Genomic DNA, 24,025 nt, shown 5'->3' with positions numbered 1-24,025 from the left:
TATGAATCCTTCTTCTTCTCTTTGTTCAAGTGTAGCTTACAGTTAAGGACTTTGTAGTACTAGCTCTTAAATATAGCCTGAAAATAGTAACTCTCTGGTTCCTGTCTCAAATTGAGGCACCCAACGGTACTCCTAATTAGCATTGGAAGTCTGTTGTGTTCTGTTAAGGCAGTATGCTTCCGGTCAGCCATGGATTTATATTGGGAAAGTACAGATTAATTGAAGGAAAGCTGTTTCAATAGCTAACACTAATTTGTCCAGATGCTATTTAATAGGGAAATAAAACTAAAAGTAGACATAGTGCAGGATCCATTAGTTAACTTGTATCTTTTACTAAAAGACAGCTGGAAAACTGTGTTGTAGTAAACACATTTCTTCTCTTCCTTTAAAAATGGGAGCGATTTTCCAGATCTTTTTGTGCAGCTGTTGTTACCTTACAGCTTGACTTCAATTGCATGCATGTGAGGTCTGATTTACATTTTATATTTGGTCAAATGCTTGTTTTCTTAAGACGAATCTATTAAACTAATAGCATGAGTCATTGAGATGGGTGCTACTTGAGGTTTTATTTTTATTGATAGAGTTTAGTTTTTGTCTTTGGATATCAAAATAAGTTCATATACAAATACAATAGGTTGAATTGTCTGATAGCATAGAGAATGCAAAGTAGAATGTTTAGGAATTCAGTTTTGTTTTTAAAAAAAAAGCGGCTATACCTGTAATGAATGAGGATTCCTGGGATTCCTTCTTGTATGACTTAGTTGCTGCACCCAGCAAGATCTTGGAGCAGATCCTCCTAAAAACCATGCTGGGGCACATGGAAAATAAGGTGGTGATTGGTGACTGCCAGTGTGCCCTCACTAAGAGCAAATTGTGCGCGACCGATTTGGTAGCGTTCTGTGACGGGGTTACAGCGCTGGTGAACAAGGGAAGAGCAACTGACATCATCTACCTGGACTTGTGCAGAGCATTTGACACTGTCCCGCATGATGTCCTTGTCTCTAAATTGGAGAGACATGGGTTTGATGGATGGACCACTTGGTGGATGAGGAATTGGCTGTGTGGTCACACTCAAAGAGTTACAGTCAACAGCTCAATGTTTGAGTGGAGAGCAGTGACAAGTGCCGTTCCTCAGGGGTCGGTGTTGGGACCAGCGCTGTATAACATCTTTGTTGGAGACGTGGACAGTGGGAGTGAGTGCACCCTCAGCAAGTTTGCTGATGACACCCAGCTGTGTGGTGCAGTCGACACGCTGGAGGGAAGGGATGTGCCACCCAGAGGGACCTGGACAGGCTGGAGAGGTGGGACTGTGCAAACCTCATGGAGTTCAACAAGGCCAAGTGCAAGGTCCTGCACATGGGTCAATCCCAAGCACAAATACAGGCTGGGTGATGAGTGGATTTAGAGTGGCCCTGAGGAGAAGGACTTGGGAGTATAAATGGACGGAAAACTGACTGTGAGCCAGCAATGTGCTCTCATAGCTCAGAAAGCCAATCGCATCCTGGGCTGCACCAAGAGAAGTGTGGCCAGCAGGTCGAGGGAGGGGATTTTTCCCCTCTACTCTGCTCTCATGAGACCCCACCTGCAGTGTTGTGTCCAGCTCTGGGGCCCCCAACATCAGAAGGACATGGACCTGCTCGAGCGGATCCAGAAGAGGCCACGGAGATGATCAGGGGCTGGAGCACCTCCCCTGTGAGGACAGGCTGAGAGAGTTGGGGTTGTTCAGCCTGGAGAAGAGAAGGCTCCGGGGAGACCTTATTGCGGCCTTCCAGTACTTAGAGGGGCTACAGGAAAGGTGGAGGGAGTGTGGTGATAGGGTGAGAGGTAACAATTTTAAATTGAAAGAGGGTGGATTTAGATTAGGTATAAGGAAGAAATTCTTTCCTGTTAGGACGGTGAGACGCTGGCACAGGTTTCCCAGAGAAGCTGTGGCTGCCCCCTCCCTGGCAGTGTTCAAGGCCAGGTTGGACGCGGCTTTGAGCAACCTGGGCTAGTGGAATGTGACCCTGCCTATGGCAGGGGGGTTGGAACTAGGTGGTCTTTAAGCTCCCTTGCAACCCAAACCATTCTGTGACTCTATGACTTCTTATTTGAATGGTTTCAAATGCCAGTCAGTGTTTTATTGGAGCAGTTTTATCTTATTAGATGCTATTAAATTATATAAAAAACATTAAATTTAATGTTTTCAAGGATACAAGCGGAAGATTAAATAAGGCAAATTCAGTTCTGTATTCATAGGTAGAGACATTTTTACATGGGGTTGGAGAGGGGAATGTAATGTGGATTGCATCTGATTCTCAACATAAAAATTTTTGCTTACAAATGCTAAGCCCTTTTGGGCATAAAAATTACCTAAATGCTACCTAATTGTATCTCTGTATACATGGCATGAAGTGTTATGTAATCTCACCTCTCAGTATAAGATTACATATTGGGAAATAACTACTCCGAGAAGTGAGTGATTTGTAATTTATATGGAAGGGCTTACTTTAACATATAGTTGATATTAAATATCATATTAGAATGATTTCCACGTCTTAGCTAAGAAATGACATTATTTTGATCCCTTTTAAAATCTTACTTTGATCCCTCTTAATAAATGAAACAACAAAAGTAAATACTTGCACGGTTTCTGCAATTTGAGGGGTACAAAGAATATTCTTGAAAATATGATTTGGAATGAGTTATGTTTGATCCAATATAGTGCTTCCTTTCACTGTCTTAACTTCTCCAGCATATTTCAGTTATATGGGGGCAGGATCATCTTGGAACTATATGCCTAAAGTTTTGCATTTTTAATCATACCTTTAATTTTCAGGATTTGTTGATGGAAAGCAGTAGAAAGGTTTATCCTGTTACATCTTGTATTTAAAGCTCTATCAGCCTTAATGCCTATGTTTTGACATTCTCTGGCCTGTCTCCTTTTCCATGCTGAGACATACTTTCTAAAGGACCAAGTATTCCACAAAGCATTAGTTGCAAAATAAAATTCCTTAGCTAAACAACTTCATGTGGGTTTAATTTGAAATAAATTGCTGTACCCTATATAAGGAGTAGAGAACTTTACATGGAAAGAAAACTATGTTGTTTCCAGGACCTTTACAGGACTTAGGATCATTTTGGAGTTCACTCAGGTTAAAAGAAGTGTGCTTCTCCAAATGTGATTTGGTCTGTGTCAGGGTTATTTGATTCAAATCAGACTCTTAAATTGTCGATGTTAGACTAAAGAATGCCTTATTTGATTCCTGGTTTCTATTTTATGTATCCATAAGGTGTAAAATTGCATTTACAGTTATTAAATCATAAGATTATATCAGATTTGTTTCACTGTGGGTGGATGTTTGAATTCAAGTTAAAAATGTCGAAACCAGTTTCATTTATGTGGCTGTAAAATTCTAACTGAAATAAACTGAAGGAGATTAATTGTTTAAAAAACCATTGATTTAAAATTACTTGGTTTAAAAAAGAAAATATTATCAGTGGTGAGTCAGCTTCTTTAGAATCTCTAAAAGACCAAGTGCAGTAATGAAGAGGGTAATTGGTTTTATTTGAAAGTCCTTAAGGATGTTTGGTTCCCACTTTTTATAACTTTAAAGAATCTTAATGAGCTATTGTAACTAACATAAATGTTTCGATTTCACATTTTATTTATTTGAAGAAACAATACAAATGTGAAATATTAATAGCATTAAATTATTTTAAACTTTAATTAGAATAGAATCATTTTAACTTTCATCTGCATAGTGATGAGTTTTAACTGAGGTTGACTTATCTGCACTAGGCAAGAACTCAAGTTTATACACACTTTCAGCTAACACAGTAAATTCGTGTAGTAGACACTTTTTGCAGGTACTGTTTGGTACGTGAACTCTGGCTCTGACTTGAGCGTGTATATTTGAATTAACTCTACAATGGAAGACCAGTATCAGTGGAACTTCTTCCGTATTTCTGAGGATTCTGTTTGTGTGTGTGTGTGTGTGTGTGTCTACGCATTTTTTTTCCTTGGAATTTAAACATACTTGCTTTTAATCTGATCTTAATCTTTTAAATTAAAAAAAATTATGCATGAAATGTCTGGTATACATAAACCTATATAATTCTATATAATCATATTCTATATAATCAAAAAACTTCTTTGAAGCTTTTTCTTTGTGTAATACTCAGTTTCTTGTGCTAAAGCTGAATCTTTTTGATAAATATTCTCTTGTTCATCTAAGCAACTATTGCAGCACTTTGATTCCAGGGTAATAGATAGGGTTTATATGATCCTGTTATTGCAGCTTCCAGACATCACTCCAGATCCACTGGTGCCCTCTACACTCCTGATGTTTATGGGGCTACAGGTGAAGGATGAGTACACTTTGCTGTCATCTGTTCAGTCATCCTGGATTTTTTTTTTCCCCACCCACTTGGTTATTCACATAGTTTGGTTTTAAAAAGCATTATTTAATATTAATTTGAGTTTTATGGTTTTAATAATCCAGATAGATGTGTTCATGTTGCTAGATATCGTCTCCACTCCCACCCTCCAATGTTAATTCCTTTTCTTCCTTAACAACAATCATTTTATTTTTACTTGCAGAAGAACTTTTTTTAGTTTTCCATTTTTCAGTATTTGTAGAGCATTCTTCATGCATGTAGTTTTCTAATCAGCACTCTCAATAGCCTTCCTATTGTATTTGCTTTCTTTTTAAATGAAAACAAAAACCCAAAATGAAGAAGATATTAAAAAAAGGAAAGGTTCTTTCAGTTAAAACCATTATTTTGTGGTTTGTTTTTTTTTTTTCCCTGCGGAATAAAATGCATGTATATGACTCTGGGTTTTTTTTACTTCACTTCTTACTTTTTGCTGCACCACCAAAGACTTAAGAATGAAAATGACCCATATTTTAGCCACTATGTAATTTATTAGAAACATTAAGCAAATGCTTTTCTTCTGCTTGGGTTTTTTTTAAGTGAGTGTGGTATTAATGTCCGATGTTGCTATTCTGACTGAATTCTTTATATTCATTTTTGCTGTTGTTATAACAGGTACCGGCTTTGGAATTAGTCAGTCAAGTAGATTGTCATCATCAGTTAGTGCTATGCGAGTTCTGAACACAGGTTCTGACGTTGAAGAGGCAGTAGCAGATGCTTTGGTAAGAATCTCGCAATTACTTTATGTAGAACACAGACTCTTAAAAGTTTGGTAGCTATACATGAAAGTATGCAAAAGAACTTGTCATTCATTATTTTATTGGCTTCCAGGTAGGGAAAAAAAGAAACTGAATTGCTAGAGCTGCAAAGTATTGGAATTTTTCTTCCATACAGAAGTCTTCGCTTTTGAGAAATGTACATTTTTCTGTGGCAGACAGGAAATAGTCTTGGACTGTTTTGGTGGAGTGGCCTAAGGAGCCGCTTGAGCAGGTAGCAATAACTAGAAGTTTTGCACAACAGCCAGACAAACTTCTGGGTAGGCTGAAGTCTTGTCAGAGCTGGGAATGATGACAGCTAAAGCACTCTGCTTGTCGTAGGCCTGGGTTCCGTTTAAAGTTGTTCTGTGTGACCACGTGAGATTGACACTAAAGCGATAAACTGATGGCTTCGCAAGCAGCATTTCATAAGTTTATTTTTTGTTTTGTTGTCACAATATTACACTGAATTTAAAAATGGTTATGCCATTCTCTTTCTTAACCTTTACTGTTCTTTAAAAGAGTGGGTTTGGCTTCTCTACCTCCCCGTCCCAGTTAGCCAAACTTGAACACATCATGTATTTTGCTATTCTGACATTTACATCAGAAAGCAAAAATCTTCAATTAATTTAAAATACTTACTCTATGAATTAGATAAATTTTTATCAGGCATTGTATACTCTTTGCATATCATTAAATACTTGTAAGTACCTGCTATCAGAATGCTTTACGGAATTTGGGGTTTTTTGTTTTACCAAAAAGATATTTTTAGAACATTAGAAACAAAATGCAAATTAGACTCTAAAAAATTTAATCATAGCCAGATATGAGTGGATGGAGAGAAACAAAATTTCAGAGGGAAAAATCTGAGTAACTCCCTTATGTGCTTAGTTTGGAAATTTGATTTCTTGGTTCATACTGTCATCTTCACACATTAGTTTAAAATTTGTGTGCCTCCACTGGCACAGAGATCAGGACGTCCCTGAAATCTGCCTAAGAGGTCATGGTGAGATTGAGTAGTTTTTCCACTTTCTGATAAACTTGCAAAAGATTTCAGCGTTGATGGGGAATGCTAGTGAGTAAACTGGAAGTCTGGATTTTGGAGTAGGGAACAGCAGAAAATCAGTCCATGAAACGTGAAAAGTTTCTGGTTGTAATCTGAAAGCCTGCGCTATTGGTTTATCCACACTGGTGCTACATGAAGAGTATCTAGTATTTTTAGCATATTCATAGCTTATTCAAATGGAGCTGGGCAAAGTATGCAGTAAGAATATAAATTGAGAAGAATCTTATGCTTCCAGTGACGGTGCTTGAGGCTTGAATGTGTCCTGCTTTGTTGAAGCAATAAAGTTTGTTCACAGAAACTGGTTTGTGTTACCTGGATCCAGAATAGCATGATGCTTCTAGAAACATTCAAGGAAAATTAGTTTGTATATTTTAGCTAGAATCTTGTCATTACAAAGAAGGATCAAGAGCAACAATATTTTACTGTTGTAGTATTTGCATGCCTGAGTGCCTGCCATGCTCTAAATTTATAGGTTATCCTGTACAAATGACTCCATTTAGATAGAAATATGGTTATGAACACCCTTCTTGTTTTATCATAGATTGAAGCCCCCTGACACCCCACCCCCACCCCCCACCGTGTTTTTAAAAAGTAAAATGTACAGTCCTGACAGATGTAATATAAAAATCAAAAATAGTCGGGATTGTATTACTGTTTTTGTTATGAGGAATACTCAGCCAGTTATAATGTTCAAGCCAAATGTGTATCAGTCTTCTGGCTAAGATCTGTTTTGAATAGAAGATGCATGAAATGCAGCAATATGGTGATCTTTATACCTTTTACTTAAGCACAGTCCTTAGCATTTCAGGTTTGATTTCTTTAAATTTTTTTTTAGCTTATGGTAACCATTATCAAAAATGCTCATGTCTTTGTGAGTTTTCCCTTCCTTTATTTTCTTACATATGTATGTATGCTTGTTCCACTGACATTAAGTTTGCTTGTTACGTGATGTATTAACTAGTTTGTATTGCCATATTCTTTAAGTTACTCCACAGTCAAAAATGAGAACCCCATGCAGATGGCAGCAGTAAATAGGGGGAAAACAATCACTTCTATTACTGCTTCTTTCAGTATGTAGTGAAACTGAATCTTTAACGACTAGCTTCAACTCAGAATTTGAATAGCAGTTGTTTTGCAGAAGTGTGGGTTTTTCCTTTTAGGATAAATAACTTTTTTTTTTTCCCGCTGACCTTTGGCATGTTGTGTTTTGGTTTTTTGGCTTGGTTTTGGAGATTTGGAATTTTGCATTATGTAATTAATTTTTTGGTAGGACATTGACTGCTGTAATAATTGTTGCAATTACAAAATTTAGGTACTGAAATGAAGTTAAAGACAGAGATGGAGAAGTTGATAGGAAGATAAAGTTTAAATAAAGGTTTCATACTTAGATAGCAATTGACTGCATGTGTTAAGTCTTCATGTTCAAATATCACTGCATAAGACACAAAGATTTCTACAGAGAAGTCTTTATGACCAACCAGCGGATGATACGTAGTATTCCCCTAGAAATGGAAGCTTAGCAAACTACTTCTTAGTGATGCATGATATGCTAATCAGATACAGAGAGCTAAGAACAAAATTTACAGTAAGACTTTGTGTTTTCCATTAATAGTCGCAATGCTGCTATGCCTTACCTTCCTGTTCTCAATTTCTGTTTCTTTTCAATAATTTACTGCTAACAGCTCTTAGGAGACATACGGACTAAGGTATAGAAACTATTTTTCTTCTTTGATAGTTTAATATTTTGGTATTAACATGCTTGATACAACGTAAGTTAAAATGACAAAATATGTGTATTTAGACCTGATTCTTATATTCTGTAATATATATAAAGCTATTAAGTGAAATAACTAACTTTCAGTACAGTCTTTATGTCACCCTATCATGCAATTTTATGGATTTTTACAAATAAACCTTAAGTTGAATGTTTCATCAAACGTATGTCTTCTTTGCATTTATTTTGCTTTTAAATTTGGAATACTATGCAAGCCATGCTTCTTTAAAATATTTTTATTAACTTGGTTTGACCTGCTGAACAGTTGGAGCCATTTGTCACTGCAGGCAGTAAGGGTCACACCGGTTATTTGAACTGTTGGTCTTTCTACTGATTACGGATATGTTTATTATCTCCTTGAAAATCGGTACTAATAATGGGGTGTTTCTGTACAATAGAAGAAGCCTGTGCGAAGAAGATACGAATCCTATGGGATGTACTCAGATGATGATGCCAACAGTGATGCATCAAGTGCCTGTTCAGAAAGGTCCTATAGCTCTAGGAACGGAAGCATACCAACATACATGAGACAGACAGAAGATGTGGCTGAAGTCCTAAATCGCTGTGCCAGCTCCAACTGGTCAGAGAGAAAAGAAGGCCTTCTGGGCCTGCAAAACTTACTAAAGAACCAGAGAACTTTAAGGTAAGAAAACATGTTGATAGAAAAACATTTTATTTCAGAGTGGGAGAGGCAAGGGAAGTAGGAAAGGAGGCTTATGTTCTAAAGAATACAGAAACCTGGGGAGAGGGAAGGCATGGTGTGTGTCTGTGAGATCAAGGTGGGAGAAAGAATGAGGAATCTATTGTCACTTCTGGCCACTACTGTATAGGATCTACATAAGAAGCTTAGTTTGAGATACAGAATTTAAAATCAATAGAATTCTTGCAGTGCAAAAGATTTGTAAAGTGCTTTTGTCTAGTATTGATGGAAGGCCTTCATTTTTTAGTTATCTTGATAATTTATTTATTATTTTTATTTATTGGGTATTTATTCAGAGAAACTCTACTAGCTTCTAAAAATACCTTTTTCATTATCTGCTCTGTTAAAATAGTCAGGAATGGTATAATACATGAACTAGTTTAGAGACAATTCTAGGTTGTAAGTCTCATTTTAGGCAACATCTACTACATTTTTATCCATGTCTTAAAAGACTTAATTTATTAGATTATTTGATTTGATATCTACAGTTGATTTCACTGATTGCTATGCATTAGTTTTCTGGTAGTACTAGCAGTGGACTTGACTAATGTATTGTTGTCACTTTGACAGTCGTGTTGAGTTGAAAAGGTTGTGTGAAATCTTCACAAGAATGTTTGCTGATCCTCACAGTAAGGTATGTTTAGGTTTTTCTTACTTTCCAGTAAATGTTTGAAAACATATTAATAGAAAGCCAGTTGTGGTAAAATATGTCAATGATACTTGCACATGTAAAAATTTGGCAAACTTTGTAAGCAGTTGATGGTATCAGATTTCAACCAATTTAATTAGCAATTTTGTGCAAGAAAATTTTCCACCTTTTTGGCAGGATAGTTGAAATAAAGTAAAATTTAGTTTCATCTAAAATGCTTTGAAGTAATTCAACAGTTTGTGCTCAAAATTTGTAAGTATTTTTAAGTAGTCATATTTTTTGCAGAGACTGCTTCAACATGAGTAATGGTTCTTTTAGTTAGAAACAAAAGTCTCTGCTGCAGTAATTTAAATTGTAAAGAAAGTGGTCTGACTAAATCATACTTGACAACTCTGATGAACTATACCAAATGTGTTCTTAATTATTTTCCAGGATATTTTGTATTATCATAGCTTATGATGTCTTCCTCGAATTTCATAGATAGGGCTGGCAGTTGAGGCTGAATAATTTTTACGTTATTGTTGGTACTCAATAAGTAAGGTGGAGACTGTAATTTGGTATGAAAGAAAATGCAATGCTTTATTCACTTTTACCTAGTTAAAGACTTGATATGGATGATAATACAAGAAGAATAATCCTTACGTTTTCTAAGACCGTTAAAGTCTTTTTGACTGAGTTATTTTGCCTGATAGTATTATTACGATTTTTGTGGGAGGTGGGTTGCTAGTACAGCTTCACATGCAGTAATTTCCCATAGCAAAAGGACTGAAGGTAAGTAAGGAGCTGAATAAAGTTACAGTGGTATCATGTGAAAAACATGTAACTTAATATTTTGTTTGGAAGAAACCTTATCTTTTATGTTGAGTATAACATGTCCCACTTTGTGTCCATATTTCAGAATTGATAAAATGATAACCCAGAAAAATTCAGAGCAAAGTAGTTATTTTAGAAGTACTGGCTTTTCCCAGCAGAATTTTGAAAAACTACTTTGATTATGCAATACTTTTTACATATTCTTAAGTCTTCCTTATTGCTGCAATGGAAAATTAAATTCAGAGTAATGAGAAGTCTTGACAGGTTGACTTAGCGTTCATCTGTCCTCCTTATTTTTCCTGCTGGAAAAAGTGACTTGGCTGCTATTTGTGACACCATGTATTTTGAAAGAAACTTGCATTGCAGACAGCAACATGATATTCAATTTGTTCACATACTGTGGAAATCCAGAAGAAAAGGCTAAAGTCAAGCAGTTCAAGAGAAACTGAAGAAGATATTCTGTAAAAAACCCAGTTAAGTCAGAGGAGAGGAAAGAAAATTCAATGTTGAAATACTACTGGCTTTTAAATGAAGTAATGACAAAATTGTGAATAGCAGTTTGCTTTAATTTTCCTTGTTCTTGTGTTAGTTAATGTTGCAGCCATGCATATATGAGAACTACACTGGAGATTTTCTTCAGGGAAGGATAATGAATATGTTCCAAGATCTGCTTGTATGTGTCAGAAGAACATTTTGTCTTTTCATTAAGCCTTTAGGGAATGTAACATTTAATTATTCAAGTTGATCATTTGGTTTTGTTTACTGGACATTCTGACATAAAATAATGTTGTTTGATTTCAAAAATTCGACCTGTGTTACAGCACGTGTGGTACACCTGTTCCAGTCGCTGAAACCTTGCCTGCTTTTTGGTGTTGGAAAACTATTAATAGTTATCAATATGTTATCAGGAGAATCCTTTAAGTATTAAGAGTTCATGAGCTGTGAATTTTTTATCACACATATAGCTACACAGATCTCATCTTAGACTCCTTTCAAATGTCTTTAGGAATTATTCTGTCATCACTTTTGTGTGTTTGGGTTGTTTTTAACCGTTTAATATGGGAGCTGGGTGTAGGGAATTGCTTAGAAAATTTGGAGGAGAAAATGGGAGAATCATTTGAAGGACATGCCAAGTGCTTACTTTTAGAATACATTGGGTACCCCAATAAAATTACTAAATTTATCATAAAAGTTTTGAAGTACCTTTTTTGTTTTGTTTTGTTTTATATTCCATACAGGAACTTTGTATTGATGGCCACTAATTTGTGTGTTTTTATCTTTTTCCCTTTTTTGTTGTTTGTTTTGTTCTTGTTTTTATTTTTGTTTCGTTTTGCATGCTGTCCCCTGTGTTGGAACTCTCTTTAGAGAGTAAGTTGGTTCAATATTTGTTGGAAGCCTAACCTTACTTGCATGAATGTGCAATTAACCCTTTTTCTCTTTTTCTTCCCCAAAGAGTTCATGCAGTGCCAAGCCTTTTGCAATCATAAAATGCTATATACAATTATGTAAACTGTGTGGTAAAGTTTTGAGATGTGCTTTATCTACTAATTAACTGACATTGTTTGGTTCTGCATTCCTGCTTTATATTGTGGTGGTTGGCACATCTGAAATAATTCACTTTAAAGGTAGATCACTTATAATTGTTTTCATATCTGTTTATTTTTTCCACTAGAAAATTATTAAAAACTTCAATGTTAGATGCTTGATTTCAGAATTTTAATTTACATCATAAAAATGGAAACTGCAAAAATCGCAGTACCCATATAGTTTTTTCACATACGGGTGGTTGAGTTCCATTTTCCATTCCAAATTCATCCTTTAACTGAAATGCTCTTACAGCCTTCTTAAATTCTTCATGATTTGGCCTAAAACAAAATGGTATGATTCGAGTTTTTTTTAAATAGAACAAAATGACTAAACTCAAGTTTTCTCCAGACATTCACTGTGCTAAACCTAAAACCAAACAAAGCTTGAAAACTAAATTGAGTCCTCAGTTATACTTACATGTTTAAAGTGTCATAAGAAATCCACATGACTCCATCAAATAAGAGGTTGTAACCAGCTTGTTCAGCTTGCCCATTTTAATGAAAAAGACGTGTGTGTTTGTTGGCAAACTCGAAGAAACAAGGTACATTTTTTAAATTCATCTAGCTGTATAATTTAATTTGAAGGATTTTAAATACAGTTGTAAGACCACCAAGTGTAATCTTTATAGCACCAAAAATTTTTTTGGTTTTTGCCTAAGTCCAGTATATTTTCCCCTTACTTTAGGGCTGTGAAATCCAAAAACTATCGTATTACAATACAGAAGGTACTTTTTGGTTCAGTTTTGCCTAGCTCTTAACAATTGTGTCCACTGCTTATGCATCCACAAAGTGGTGTATTGTTCTGCTGAGTACAGAAGACACTGCCAATCCCCAGCATAAAAATTAAAAATTTCTTCCCACTACTGGGAGGGGAGGGTAATTTTTTAGACCTCCAACTTGAATACAAATCTAAATAAATAGCAGACGAGTTAGCTTTTTTTTTTTTTTTTTTTTTCTTAGAAATTTTTAAGGTTGTTTACCCCAAGAGGGAAGTTTAATTAAAATAGCTCATACTGATGGACTTTATGTTGAGTAGGATTTGTATTGTTTTGTTTCTAACACAGCTTTTCAGTTTTAAGGTGTCTGTTGAAAGATTCTTCCTGGCCTTTATTAGATCCTAAAAGAATCATAGAATGCTGGGTTGGAAGGGACCTCAAGGATCATGTAGTCCAACCTTTCCTGGCAAAAAGAATTTGAATTTCTTTTTTATTTCTGATGTAAAGTTTGAGGCACTTCTTTTGAAGATACGTGTATGGATTTTTTTCACTTTATGGTGTGAATTTGCTTACCCTGGCTTGATTATCAACATGAAAAGAGATCATATTTCCTCAGGGCTGAAGGGAAATAAAAACACACCAACTCCTCCATACTTGATCAGTGCTGTGGAAGAAAGCCCACTTCTGTGGACTGTTTTCTGCAGCCCTGTGAGGTATGATCACAGTCTCACAGGCAGCAGCAGCAGCTGGCCTTATGGCAAGCCAGGTCAGCCACAGGAGGATGTGGGGTTCCAGCCCTTCCTCTGCCACAGCTATTTCCAACCTTGTACCCACGTCCTAAACAAGCAGGAGGCAGTATCTCCTCAGCCCTCTTTGCATCATATCTACTTCTGCTTCTGTACCCCAGCTATGTGCGGGAGCTGGAGTATTTTTAAGGTAGCATTTTCAGCCCAAACACCCATTTCTCTTGTCAGAGAAACAGGAAACCCATGGGCCACACTGGTATAGATCATATCCTGATTTTGCTGTAAGTCTTGAAAAAACATAAAATTAGTCAGATACTAAAAAGGCTGTTCAAAGAAAGTTACTTATTTGTCATGCCCTGCTTTACCCCCTTCCCTGTAAAAAGCCCTTCTTCCTGGTCTGAGTGCTGAGGTTACTATAAATACAATAATATAATTTATTTTTTTTTTACTGAATGCAGTCTTTCCAACATTAATTGTATTTGTTGTATTCAACATTATTTGTTGAAAAGAACACAATGGATAACATGTTTCTGAGAAGATGAAAGTACTTCTGTATTTTAAACACCTGCTAATCTGAAATGTATCATGGCTTTTTTCCCTACTCTGGTGAATAATTTTGTGTTTGGATGCCTCCAATAGCAGGAAAATCTTGTTCCATTCCACAAATATTTGATGTAAAGGAATTGGCCAGCTTTTGTGATTTTGCAGTATTTAGTAATGCAGATATTGACCATTAATATTTTGCTAAAGAATTGTAGCAGCTTTTTTGTTTTTAGAGAGAAAGCATTTTTGTAGTCTTCAAGGAATATGTCAAATCAACTTAATGATAAAGCTTGAAAGGGTTAAAAATCAAGTTTTACTGAAAAAATTGAGGTTGCGCCAGCCATCACAGTAAGCATTTATTTTCTTGACGAAACTGCATGGAATACCTAATTGTCAAACTTCTACAGAAGTCGGCTAACATTTCCAATGTACTCTTGTATCAAAATCCAGTGAAAAAGCAAGACAGATTTCTTTTTTTTTTTCTTTAATTTTTTTCCTGCTTGGCTGCAAAACACTGCCTTTCTCTGCCTCTGATTCCCTTACTGCTTTCTTCTTTGTTTGTAAGTTCAGCGTCAGTGTTGTTTCCTCTTTTGCCCCATCCTACCCTCTTTCCATCTTCTTCTGCCTTTTAGGTGTTCAGTATGTTTTTGGAGACACTGGTGGACTTCATCCAGGTCCATAAAGAAGATCTGCAGGACTGGCTGTTTGTACTGCTGACACAGCTGTTGAAAAAAATGGGTGCTGATTTGCTTGGGTCTGTACAAGCAAAAGTTCAGAAGGCACTTGATGTCACAAGGTAATGAGTTCTTAAAAAAATAATACTGGAAAAAAGCACTAAAAAAATTCAAACCCTCATGCTACTTCCAAGTTTGGTAGGTTTTTTTAGTGTGCTGTGAAATTCTTTGAAAAACACAGAACTAATAACAGATGATGAAACTTCAGTAAACCTCACTGCTTAATCATTTCTGTTTCCTGAATGACGGTTAGTTGAAAGGGTTTGAGCCCTTAATGCTGAACAATTAATACGATACTGCTTATCTGATGCCAAAATGTGCATCTGAACTGGGTGTTTGTTGTCTTGCCTTGTGTTCAGTGATGCAGTGCTTGTGTTTGAACTTCTTTTATTTTGATATAAAAATGTTGCAATATTCATCTCTCAGTGTCAGCAGGCTTTTAAGGAGTTACGGCTATAATGGATTTGCATTCTGTCTTCCCTCCGCCCTCCCCAGACTTCAGTAGTTGTCTGATTCCAAAATGATTTTATGTGATTTTGGGGGCCATCCCTGGCCAGTTTTATTTCCAAATGAAAGCCAGGTTTTTAAGTAGTTGGAGGGCCTCTGGGACCTACTTCTTATCCTCCATTCTCTGAAGTATGTGATAGTCTAAGTGGTCTAGACCTCTGCTGAACCTATGCATGTGGCAGATCTGCTCTGAAATCTGGGGACAGTTATGGTGTATGTTGCGAGGAGAGAGGGAATATCATCTGCTACACTTCTTTTTTCTGTTGCTGCAGCAGAGCCCTTGATAGTCCTCCCCAGAGTGTGTAGTGGGGGTGCGGGTGGATGCAGCCCACAGTGGAACAGGATGGTTCAGAGAAGTGTGCAGGACAGTGTGATGTATAGCTTTAGCAATACAACTGCATATTAATTTGAAGACTACAAAGATTAAGAATCAGAATACTACCATATCATTATATCATTCCTTATTACTTGCATTATCTATTCTAGCTATAATTGCTTTAAAGCAGGAATTTCTTAAATTTTGTCCTTTACATGCTAGGTGAATGTTTCTGAAAGTCAGATACAGTATCAATAAAACTGGTAGAATTTTTTTTAGAAGCACTAAAGCTTCTCTTTACTGCAAGGAGTAAGCGCTTTAGTGCTTCTCAAGAGGTATTAGAAGAAAATTCCATGTAACTTAACATGATTGATTTGTTTGTTTTACAGGGAATGTTTTCCAAATGACCTCCAGTTCAGTATTTTAATGAGATTTACTGTTGATCAGACCCAAACACCTAGCCTGAAGGTAAGAATTTTCAGACTTGCCTTGCAAACAGAAATCCACATTGATAGACATTTGCTTGTCTTAATATTTGAATTTGGATTGTTATTTTTTGTTTTGGTTAAAAAAAAAAAAGAAAAGGTTTTCAATTAGTGGATTTTTTTTTTTTGTAAACTTTCAGACAGTCAAGCCAGCACTACAGGACCAGCTTCGCTCTTTTTGGAGCTCAAAGGTTTTTGTCTGAATTATTGTCTTTATTCTTAACCCTATGTCAAACTCTTACAGTGTTTCAAATAATTTTTATTTGAATGCATTTGTATGCTGCTACTAACCTTTGCGAGAAACTTTAAGCATGCAGATGTTCGATTTTAAACATTACACTAGTATGAAAATGTTTGCTGCAAGAGAAATCTAATAAAACCACAGTACAATAAAAATGAGCAACAAAAATGTGGCCGCCTAACATCAAGCTGGTTATGCAAACTCACTCTATCAAGTCTTTTCTAATTTTATGTTTGTGATTTCCCAATCATGTTTTCCTAGTTCATATACATTTTTTCCTGTGTTCATCCTGATAGGTCTTGAATTAATTTAAATTATTTTAATATTAATATGAACTTGAGTCACTATATGAAAAATCAGCTCCCTTTGTGGTACATACTTTTCTGAAAGCAGTGTGTAGCTTTACAATTACACACATTTTTATATAAGAATCTGTAGTCCATAGACCTGCCAGTATAACTGAAAAGTACAAATACATTCCATAGTACATTTTCAGTTCCAAAGAGAGTTGATTTTAAGATAAATATATCAAATCCTAAGTAGATTTACAAGTGGTGTAAATGGGGAAATAACAAGCATATGATAACTGGCATTTTCTGCTCTATCCTGCACGAAATATTTTTATATAAATACTGCACAAGAATATGACTTTTTCCAAGTTATGTTGAACCTAAAGTCACATGAATATGCCTTTTTTGTCTACAATACAGTAAAACTTACATTTTTAAGCTTTTGAGGACAGTTGATACGTTGACCACTGTTGCTTCGTAGAGCTGTGTTAAAAAGGGACTGCTGTCATTTATTGAAGACAGCAAATGAGGTAGTAAAAATCAGTTTGTTGTTTAAATAAATCCTTGGAACAAATTGGGTTTTGTTTTACTTCGTTTTCCTTCCCAGGAAGGTGAATTTGATGGTTGAGATGGTTTTTTTTTCCCATACAGTAGTATAGCTGGTAAACATGTATCAGTCATGTTTGCAAGTTGAAAGTGTAGATTTGGAAAGAGACATGGACTTCTATTAGGCTGAGTTGGGGCTAAGTTCAAGAATTTTCACTATGTGACATAAGGAATTAAGAAATCTGAAAAATCCAATAAGAAGACATTCTGAAAATAATTTCCAGTATTTGAGAGACACTTCTGAAATCAAGATGTTGGCAAAAGCTACCTCCATAGAAGAACACCTGTTAGTTTGAAATAAAGAGTATTTAAAATGAATTTTGGGGACAATAAAGTATGTAACTGTTTAAGAGAAGGTAAGCTCTTTTTTTTTTTTTTCAGAAGAAAGTGGTATCTACCCTCTATTTCCATCTTTGAGTTAACTACAGCTTCAGGATCCAGACTGTAAATTTAATGAACATAAATTGCAGAAGAATCCATTTAATATCCACCTTCTTGAATATTTTGTCTAAATACCATCCTCAGTGCACCCAGATATCTAACAGATTAATTTATAATCCTAGGACACCACTCTGTTTCTTGTCTTCAGCTTTTGTTCTTACTCTGGTAAATGATTATTTTGTTGCCTTTGGGCTAGATAGAAACAGCATTCACTGTGACAGGACGTATCAGAGAAATTAATTTTCAGCATCCTTAAAAGTGAGTGGTCAGATACAAGAAGGGATGATAGATCAGAAATTTGCTCTGTGGAAGGATTCCCTTTTAAAAATGACAATTCTCTCTGGTTTTCATGTGGTAGTAGTAAGTAATCATGATCCTTCAGAGTAAACTGTCCTTGTTGTTCTTAACGCTTACAAACACAGCTATGTTTTGGACAGTAAAAGTCAAGCTACTAGAGTGACTGTAGAGGTGTGTTTAAATAGCTAGCCAGTAAGAGCACCAAGCCTAGAGAAGATACAATTCTGACTTAATCCATGGAGGTTGCAGCACAATGTATTGTGCTGTATTTATCTTACTTTCTTTTGCTATAATTATACCTGTAGATGTGGTGAACTGCTAAAACACAGCTTAGAGGTGCCAGATGCATATATCTATTTTGGTCAAATCTGTGGATGGGCACAGAAGTCAAATTTGCCAGATAGGCTATAATCTATTGAGTTTATTTTCACAGGTGCAGAACATGTGCTTTGCAGGGGATGTGTGTTGTCCTGAAATACTCTTCCAGTCATCACTTTCATTTTTTTCAGATTCAATATCAAATGGCTCATACTCAGTGAGGAATTGATTTAAGCATTGTGACCAAAGTTCATTACAAGTTTCTGAACCATTCTTTCTTTTGAAAATACCGATTTGTTGACAAGGGGTTTTACTGCAGTTGATCAGATATTTTTCTAAGTTCATATTAAAATTTCTGGATGAAAAAGAACCAACCAACTAATGCAACAGATTCAGAGATGAGAGAGCCCTTCAGAATTCAGCTTTAGTGTATATTTCAGTCATTTGGTTAAGTAATGGCAGAGGCAATCACTCCTAAGTATCCAATAGCTTAGGACGGGACACCTGGGATGTGGCAGTCTAAAAGTCACTTTGAATGATTGCTTGTATTCAGTCTGAGTAAGGCAGAGTAGAGTTTCTCATGTCCCGGGAAAGCACTGTCAGAGAGGGACTTCTTTCTGATTTTAAGTAAAGCAGCTTCTTTACATTCCTCTCTTCTTTTTTCCTGGTATGTGAAATGCTTCTTTTGTCTTAACCCTGATGCAGCAAATGAAACTCCGTAAATCTCAAATTTTTCACAGGACAGGAAAACAATTTGCCTTCTAGCACTGACTGTATAGCATCCTTACAGTATTTCCTGAATCTCTGGAGGTAGTTGCACGTGTTTTTGTGCCAAAATTTGTCATTTCTTTATCTGTGAAAGATGTTTATTGAAGCACTTTAGTTCCATTTATGTCTAATATTTTTTTTGGTGAGTAATAGTGCTGACTGTGGCTTGATCTACGTTTCAGCTCGCTCCCTACAGCAGTCCTATTCTTATACAAAATGTTGTGTTATATGCTGCACAGGAAAAATGTCTCAGTGGATATAGTCCAGCAAAAGTACAATAAATTCAACCTAGAAGAATAAAAAGACTGTAGTTAACAACTTCATAGACAGTGATTTCAGATTAGCAGCAAATACTAATTGGAAGAATTCCTGGAGCTGCTTTCATTGCAGTCAAAAATTGTTCATCTCTCTTGGAGAGATTAAATGGATTGTTGAAGAGGACTATGTCAGACCTTTTATTTCTAAATCTCAACTCTTTTATTTCTAAATCTCAACTCTTTTATTTCTAAATCTCAACTCTTTTATTTCTAAATCTCAACTCTTTTATTTCTAAATCTCAACTCTTTTATTTCTAAATCTCAACTCTTTTATTTCTAAATCTCAACTCTTTTATTTCTGAATCTCAACTCTTTTATTTCTAAATCTCAACTCTTTTATTTCTAAATCTCAACTCTTTTATTTCTAAATCTCAACTCTGTACTTACTGGAAATAGTGACAAAAGTACATCATAAGTAGATTTCCTGCGATTACAGAGTTTACTTCAGGGTGGCGTTTTTTTCTCTGTAATAATACTGTCTCGTTATATTAGAGCATAGAAAAGTACCCCTTCCAGAATTTCTTCTCTCAAAAGCAATTACTGAAAAACATTCTCTTTCAAAACAGTTGTCAAACCTAGCTTTGGGTATCCATCTCACTGAAAAGCTTTATTAGCTCCATCAGTATTGTTCAGTGCTCTTCTGCCTCCTGAGAGCCTCCATCTTAAGTCTGTGTGATTTACTCTGTAAGAGTAGTTTAGACATGAAATAATATTGCTCTCTCTGGTACAGTACTGCAGATTTTTTTCACTGGGAGAAAGACCTCTGGATGTTCTAAGCGTTACAGTTCTTAATGGATTTTTTTTTTTAAGGTGCGATACTATATATATTTAAACTGTGAACAGTGAAACACAGTGCTCTTGTAATGCTTTCTCTTGATAATCTAGAAGTTTTAACTCTTTATATTTGGAAAACCATGTAGCCTAAGGGGTTTTGTTGCAGAGATGTTTGTGGGGTTTTTTCCCTTTGAAAGAATCTAACAAATAGTGTGGGTTTTATTACATTTGTTGATGCTGATCTGCATAAGATGAAAGCCTCCAGCTGTTGCTTGTTGTATAACTTTCGGGAACTCAAGCTTTAACAGCTGCTGTGAAAAAGAAGTATTCATTATTAATCTACGTGTATCAGCTATCACTAATGTGTATGTCAGTGTATCTTAAATCTTTAATAGCTTGCAAGTTTTCATGACCCAGTGAAATTTCTAAATAGCTTTGCTCAGAACAGTTGTACTACGAGCCATGACAAATCAAAAATATACCCAGAGCTCACTTTCTGGTTATGGATGGACATAGGTGTCTCCCTCCTGGTAGGTATTTCTGGTTCACTGTAGTTATTAGTGGAAATAAGAGCAGCTAAGCCACATAGGTGGCCTAAATAAATGTTCACCACTTTTGTTCATGGTTTGCGTGACAAATCTCTGGGACAGCAGGGACATAATAGCCCTTTGCCCAAAGCTGTGCAGTTTCGGAGAAACTAGAGAGAGGCTGCAGTCTGGGGTGTATAAAACAAGAGATTCTGCAAAAGGAGTGGAGGAAGATAGTGAAGTATGAGAACAATGCTAAGATAAATGTGGGAATAAAGCTGCTTTTCTATCCTCTTGGTAAATCCATGTCTATATATTCTAAATATCTTCAAAGGAAAAGTTTGCATGTGACCCCTTCTAAGTCTTCTGTAGAAATTCTATTCCATACCTTTTTAGTATTTAGTGGGAAGATTCATGTGGCTTATTCCCAAAGAGAGTGACTGCTCAACTCTGGTGCTTTTTAAAAGAATGATGAGTGTTAAACGACATAGTAGGAACCAATAGGAACTGGTTCTTGGTTCATCAAATGATGTCCATATTTCATTGTAGTACTTGAAAAAAGTTTTTAATAATTCTGAAAAATTATTTAAAATCCTTATTATTCTTAAATATTCTGAGTACTTTGGTCTTTTTGTTAAATTAAGCTTCTGCATACTATTTGTGTATCTTGTAGTTGCTACCAGTGAAATCTAAGAATTCTATTAATATTTGAATTTCTGTGGAATAACTCCCTTCTTGAAATGTTGTATTCTTTTGTAAATTGATTTATTGTATAGAGTTTTATATCAGTGCTGAAAAGATGTTTAGTTTAATTGTGGGGGAAAAAACCCCACTTTATTTTATGGAATGAACAGTCTACACTGTGAGCACACTTGTTCTTGCAGCACACCATTGTTACTGTCCACCTGACTCTTTTTCTCTTTGCAGGTCAAAGTTGCAATTCTTAAATACATAGAGACTCTTGCGCAACAGATGGATCCAGGAGATTTTGTAAATTCAAGTGAAACTAGGTTAGCAGTGTCTCGAATCATCACCTGGACCACAGAACCTAAAAGCTCAGATGTTAGGAAGGTAGGTTTGTTAATGTGTGCTTAGAATTGCAGTACATTCCAAGTATCTTGGCAAGTTAAAGAAGCTAGTGGGTTTTTTTGCCTAAAGAGAAAAAAAACTAAAAAGAAAACTTATTCTTTCATAGAGAAAAGATGCTTTTATATTCTTGGCAAACACACCTAATTTTTCTGTATAAAGTATCAGAAGTGACAAAGTAAAACTTTGCCAAAAATTTATGTTCAAGAATATTTAAGTACAAATTTAAAATTAACACATCTTGAAACCCCATTAGGGTTGTATTTTCAAGTATGTTAATGTGTTAAGATTAACTTTCATAATACAAGGAATAACTTTGTTTAAACCACTGTCTGGTAGTAAAATCTCTACAGTGGGCATTTTCTATACAGTTTTACTACCACTTCAGAGACCACCCTTTGTGATACTAATAGCACATTCATAATGGGAATGGTAAATTTGGTAGCAAACTCAATTCACTGTCTGTTGAATTTTCTGGAATCCTTTGTGTTTAACAAAAGATAGGTAAATGACTGTTGACCGTTTGACAAAACAAAGTTTGTGCTTTTTATTAAAGCAGTATGAATGGTTTGCCCTGGTAATGCTGCAGTTCCAGTGCAAAACTCCCTTTTCTGCGTAACTGTTGCAAAGTGAAAATGAGTATTTGTGAGTTACGCAGATACACCAGGGATCCAGAAAAAACATGAGAAATGTACTAATGTGGTGTTTGGTAAGGATTTCTAAATAGTCATTCCAGTTATAGAAAGCTAAAATCTTTGCATTTCATTTGCAGCTTGATGGAATAATCTTTTGTTGTTACTCTGATTGTCACCGGCCATTCTTAGCTGCCATTATCAGCATGCTAACACTTTTTGAATGCTAAAGAAACATAATTATTTGATGACTCATATGTTCAAGCATCTTTGACACAGAGAACTAACTCTCCTGTTTCTTTTTCTCTGTTTATTTCAGCAATTTAAAGAGTTGCAACAATTAATTTATTTAGATTTCCTTTGCTGTTTTCAATTAAGTTTGAGTTTTGGCAACTTCATAATTTCTAGAGACAGTACCAAAACTTCCTTTCATTAGGAGGGATGTTTTGTGGGAGAGAATTGGGAGAAAATAGTGGGAGCTGTCTCACAAAGTCTAATGTGAAGAGAGCAAAAATAAAAATAACTTCCACAACTTCCTGATATTGGAAATGTTTTTAATATATAATTAAAAAAATAGGAGAGTTTATACTGGAAATAATACTTTTATTCACTTTTTATATAACTTCATGTCTCTGAGAAAGCAGTAATAGATTATATCCTATGGATTTTTCTTGCCTAGTACCATGTTCTAGTGACATATATATGACCATAAAACAGGAGAATTGAAGCAGCACTATCTTCTAAATCAGTAAAGTTTTAGTACTAAGACACGTGGCAAGCTGTCTTATCTGATGGTTCATATCTCTAATAAGCATTTTTATGTCAATAAGTAACTGAATCATGGAAAGAATTGCCAATGAGTTTAATCATCTGGAACACCTTAATTATATGAAGTTTTCTCATTTTATTTTCTCTTTCCATAACACAGCTGTTAGAGGCAACTAACTGCCAAAAGCCTTTCATAACTCTTGAAAATAACATTTCATCAATAAGTAGTCAAAAGTTACTTTGATGTAAAATGTTCTGTTAGCAGGCTTCACAGCTTTCTATCACAGGCTTATTAATTTTATGTACTTTAATAATAAGCATATAGTGTGATTTCTTTAAATTAAAAGTTTTTGCCAAGTGTAATTGATGGGTTTGGGGGTTTTTTAGTAAAAACATTTCCAGTATTGAAGTATCACAGAAAATCCTCTTTTAATAGTCTGAAGTTGGGCAATCTTAGTGCAGTTCAGTGATGTGGGACTTCTTTCTGAAAGGTAAAATTCTGTGTTTCAGAACTTCGATTTCTTCTAAGATTAGAATTCTTTTGGAAAGAATTAGCATCCTCTTAGAGTTCTTAGAAAAAAACAGAACCGAAAAAATATTTCTAATCCTTATTGCAGACTTCTAAATATGTTAACTTTTTTTGTCAGACTTAAATCTCAAGAGAGAGCGAGCTCTTGCAGAGGAGAAGAAAAACCTCCAAATACTCTATAAAATGCAATTTTTTGTCAAGTAAGAGAGAGAGAAAATAGTTGCATAGTTGAAAACTTCCTATGAGTCAATATCAATTTTGATAATTTAGATTCAGCTTCATTCTGGGCAGACTTGATGGTTTCTTTCCTGATATGACCCTGGACTGTCTATTTTGTTATTTTATTGGCAGCTTAAATAGATACAGTGTTTTGGAGTAGAGACAGGGATAACAGAAGAGAAAAAGTAAAGTAGTAATTCCCAAGCCTCTCCTCAGTTGCTGGATTTGTTTTGTCTTTGCTTTGTATCAGTTTCTGTTAAAAGACTGACCATAAGAAATAACAAGGAAAAGAGAAACACTAAAGAGAGAGTGTAGAGGGCATTCAGGGTGTTCGCTTGAAGGGAGGGCTGTCAGAGGGAGAAGGGAATAAAAGTTAAAGAAAACAGCTAGTCACGAGTGTGCAAAG

General features: G+C 35.5%; 1 protein-coding gene across 41 annotated transcripts in view; it reads left to right on the top strand.

The window, feature by feature from the left end:
- The window catches only part of CLASP2 (cytoplasmic linker associated protein 2), a 166,447-nt gene that overhangs the window by 125,788 nt on the left and 16,634 nt on the right, over window positions 1-24,025 (top strand). For 10 of the 41 annotated variants that reach the window (XM_074900725.1, XM_074900731.1, XM_074900726.1 and 7 more), the window contains 6 exons: window positions 5,032-5,138; window positions 8,410-8,654; window positions 9,282-9,345; window positions 14,397-14,560; window positions 15,711-15,789; window positions 21,313-21,456. In XM_074900725.1, coding sequence (XP_074756826.1) covers window positions 5,032-5,138; window positions 8,410-8,654; window positions 9,282-9,345; window positions 14,397-14,560; window positions 15,711-15,789; window positions 21,313-21,456 — 803 coding nt within the window. Of the gene's footprint in view, window positions 1-4,280; window positions 4,344-5,031; window positions 5,139-7,919; window positions 7,944-8,409; window positions 8,655-9,281; window positions 9,346-10,762; window positions 10,847-11,538; window positions 11,542-14,396; window positions 14,561-15,710; window positions 15,790-15,946; window positions 15,998-21,312; window positions 21,457-24,025 lie in introns of all 41 variants that reach the window. The other 31 variants (XM_074900722.1, XM_074900743.1, XM_074900756.1 and 28 more) reach the window with 10 other exon arrangements.

The sequence above is a fragment of the Athene noctua genome, chromosome 2 (assembly GCF_965140245.1).
Source record: "Athene noctua chromosome 2, bAthNoc1.hap1.1, whole genome shotgun sequence".
NCBI lineage: Eukaryota > Metazoa > Chordata > Aves > Strigiformes > Strigidae > Athene > Athene noctua.
Note: the sequence above shows the minus strand (reverse complement) of the source record. Positions and strands in the feature narration are given on the sequence as shown.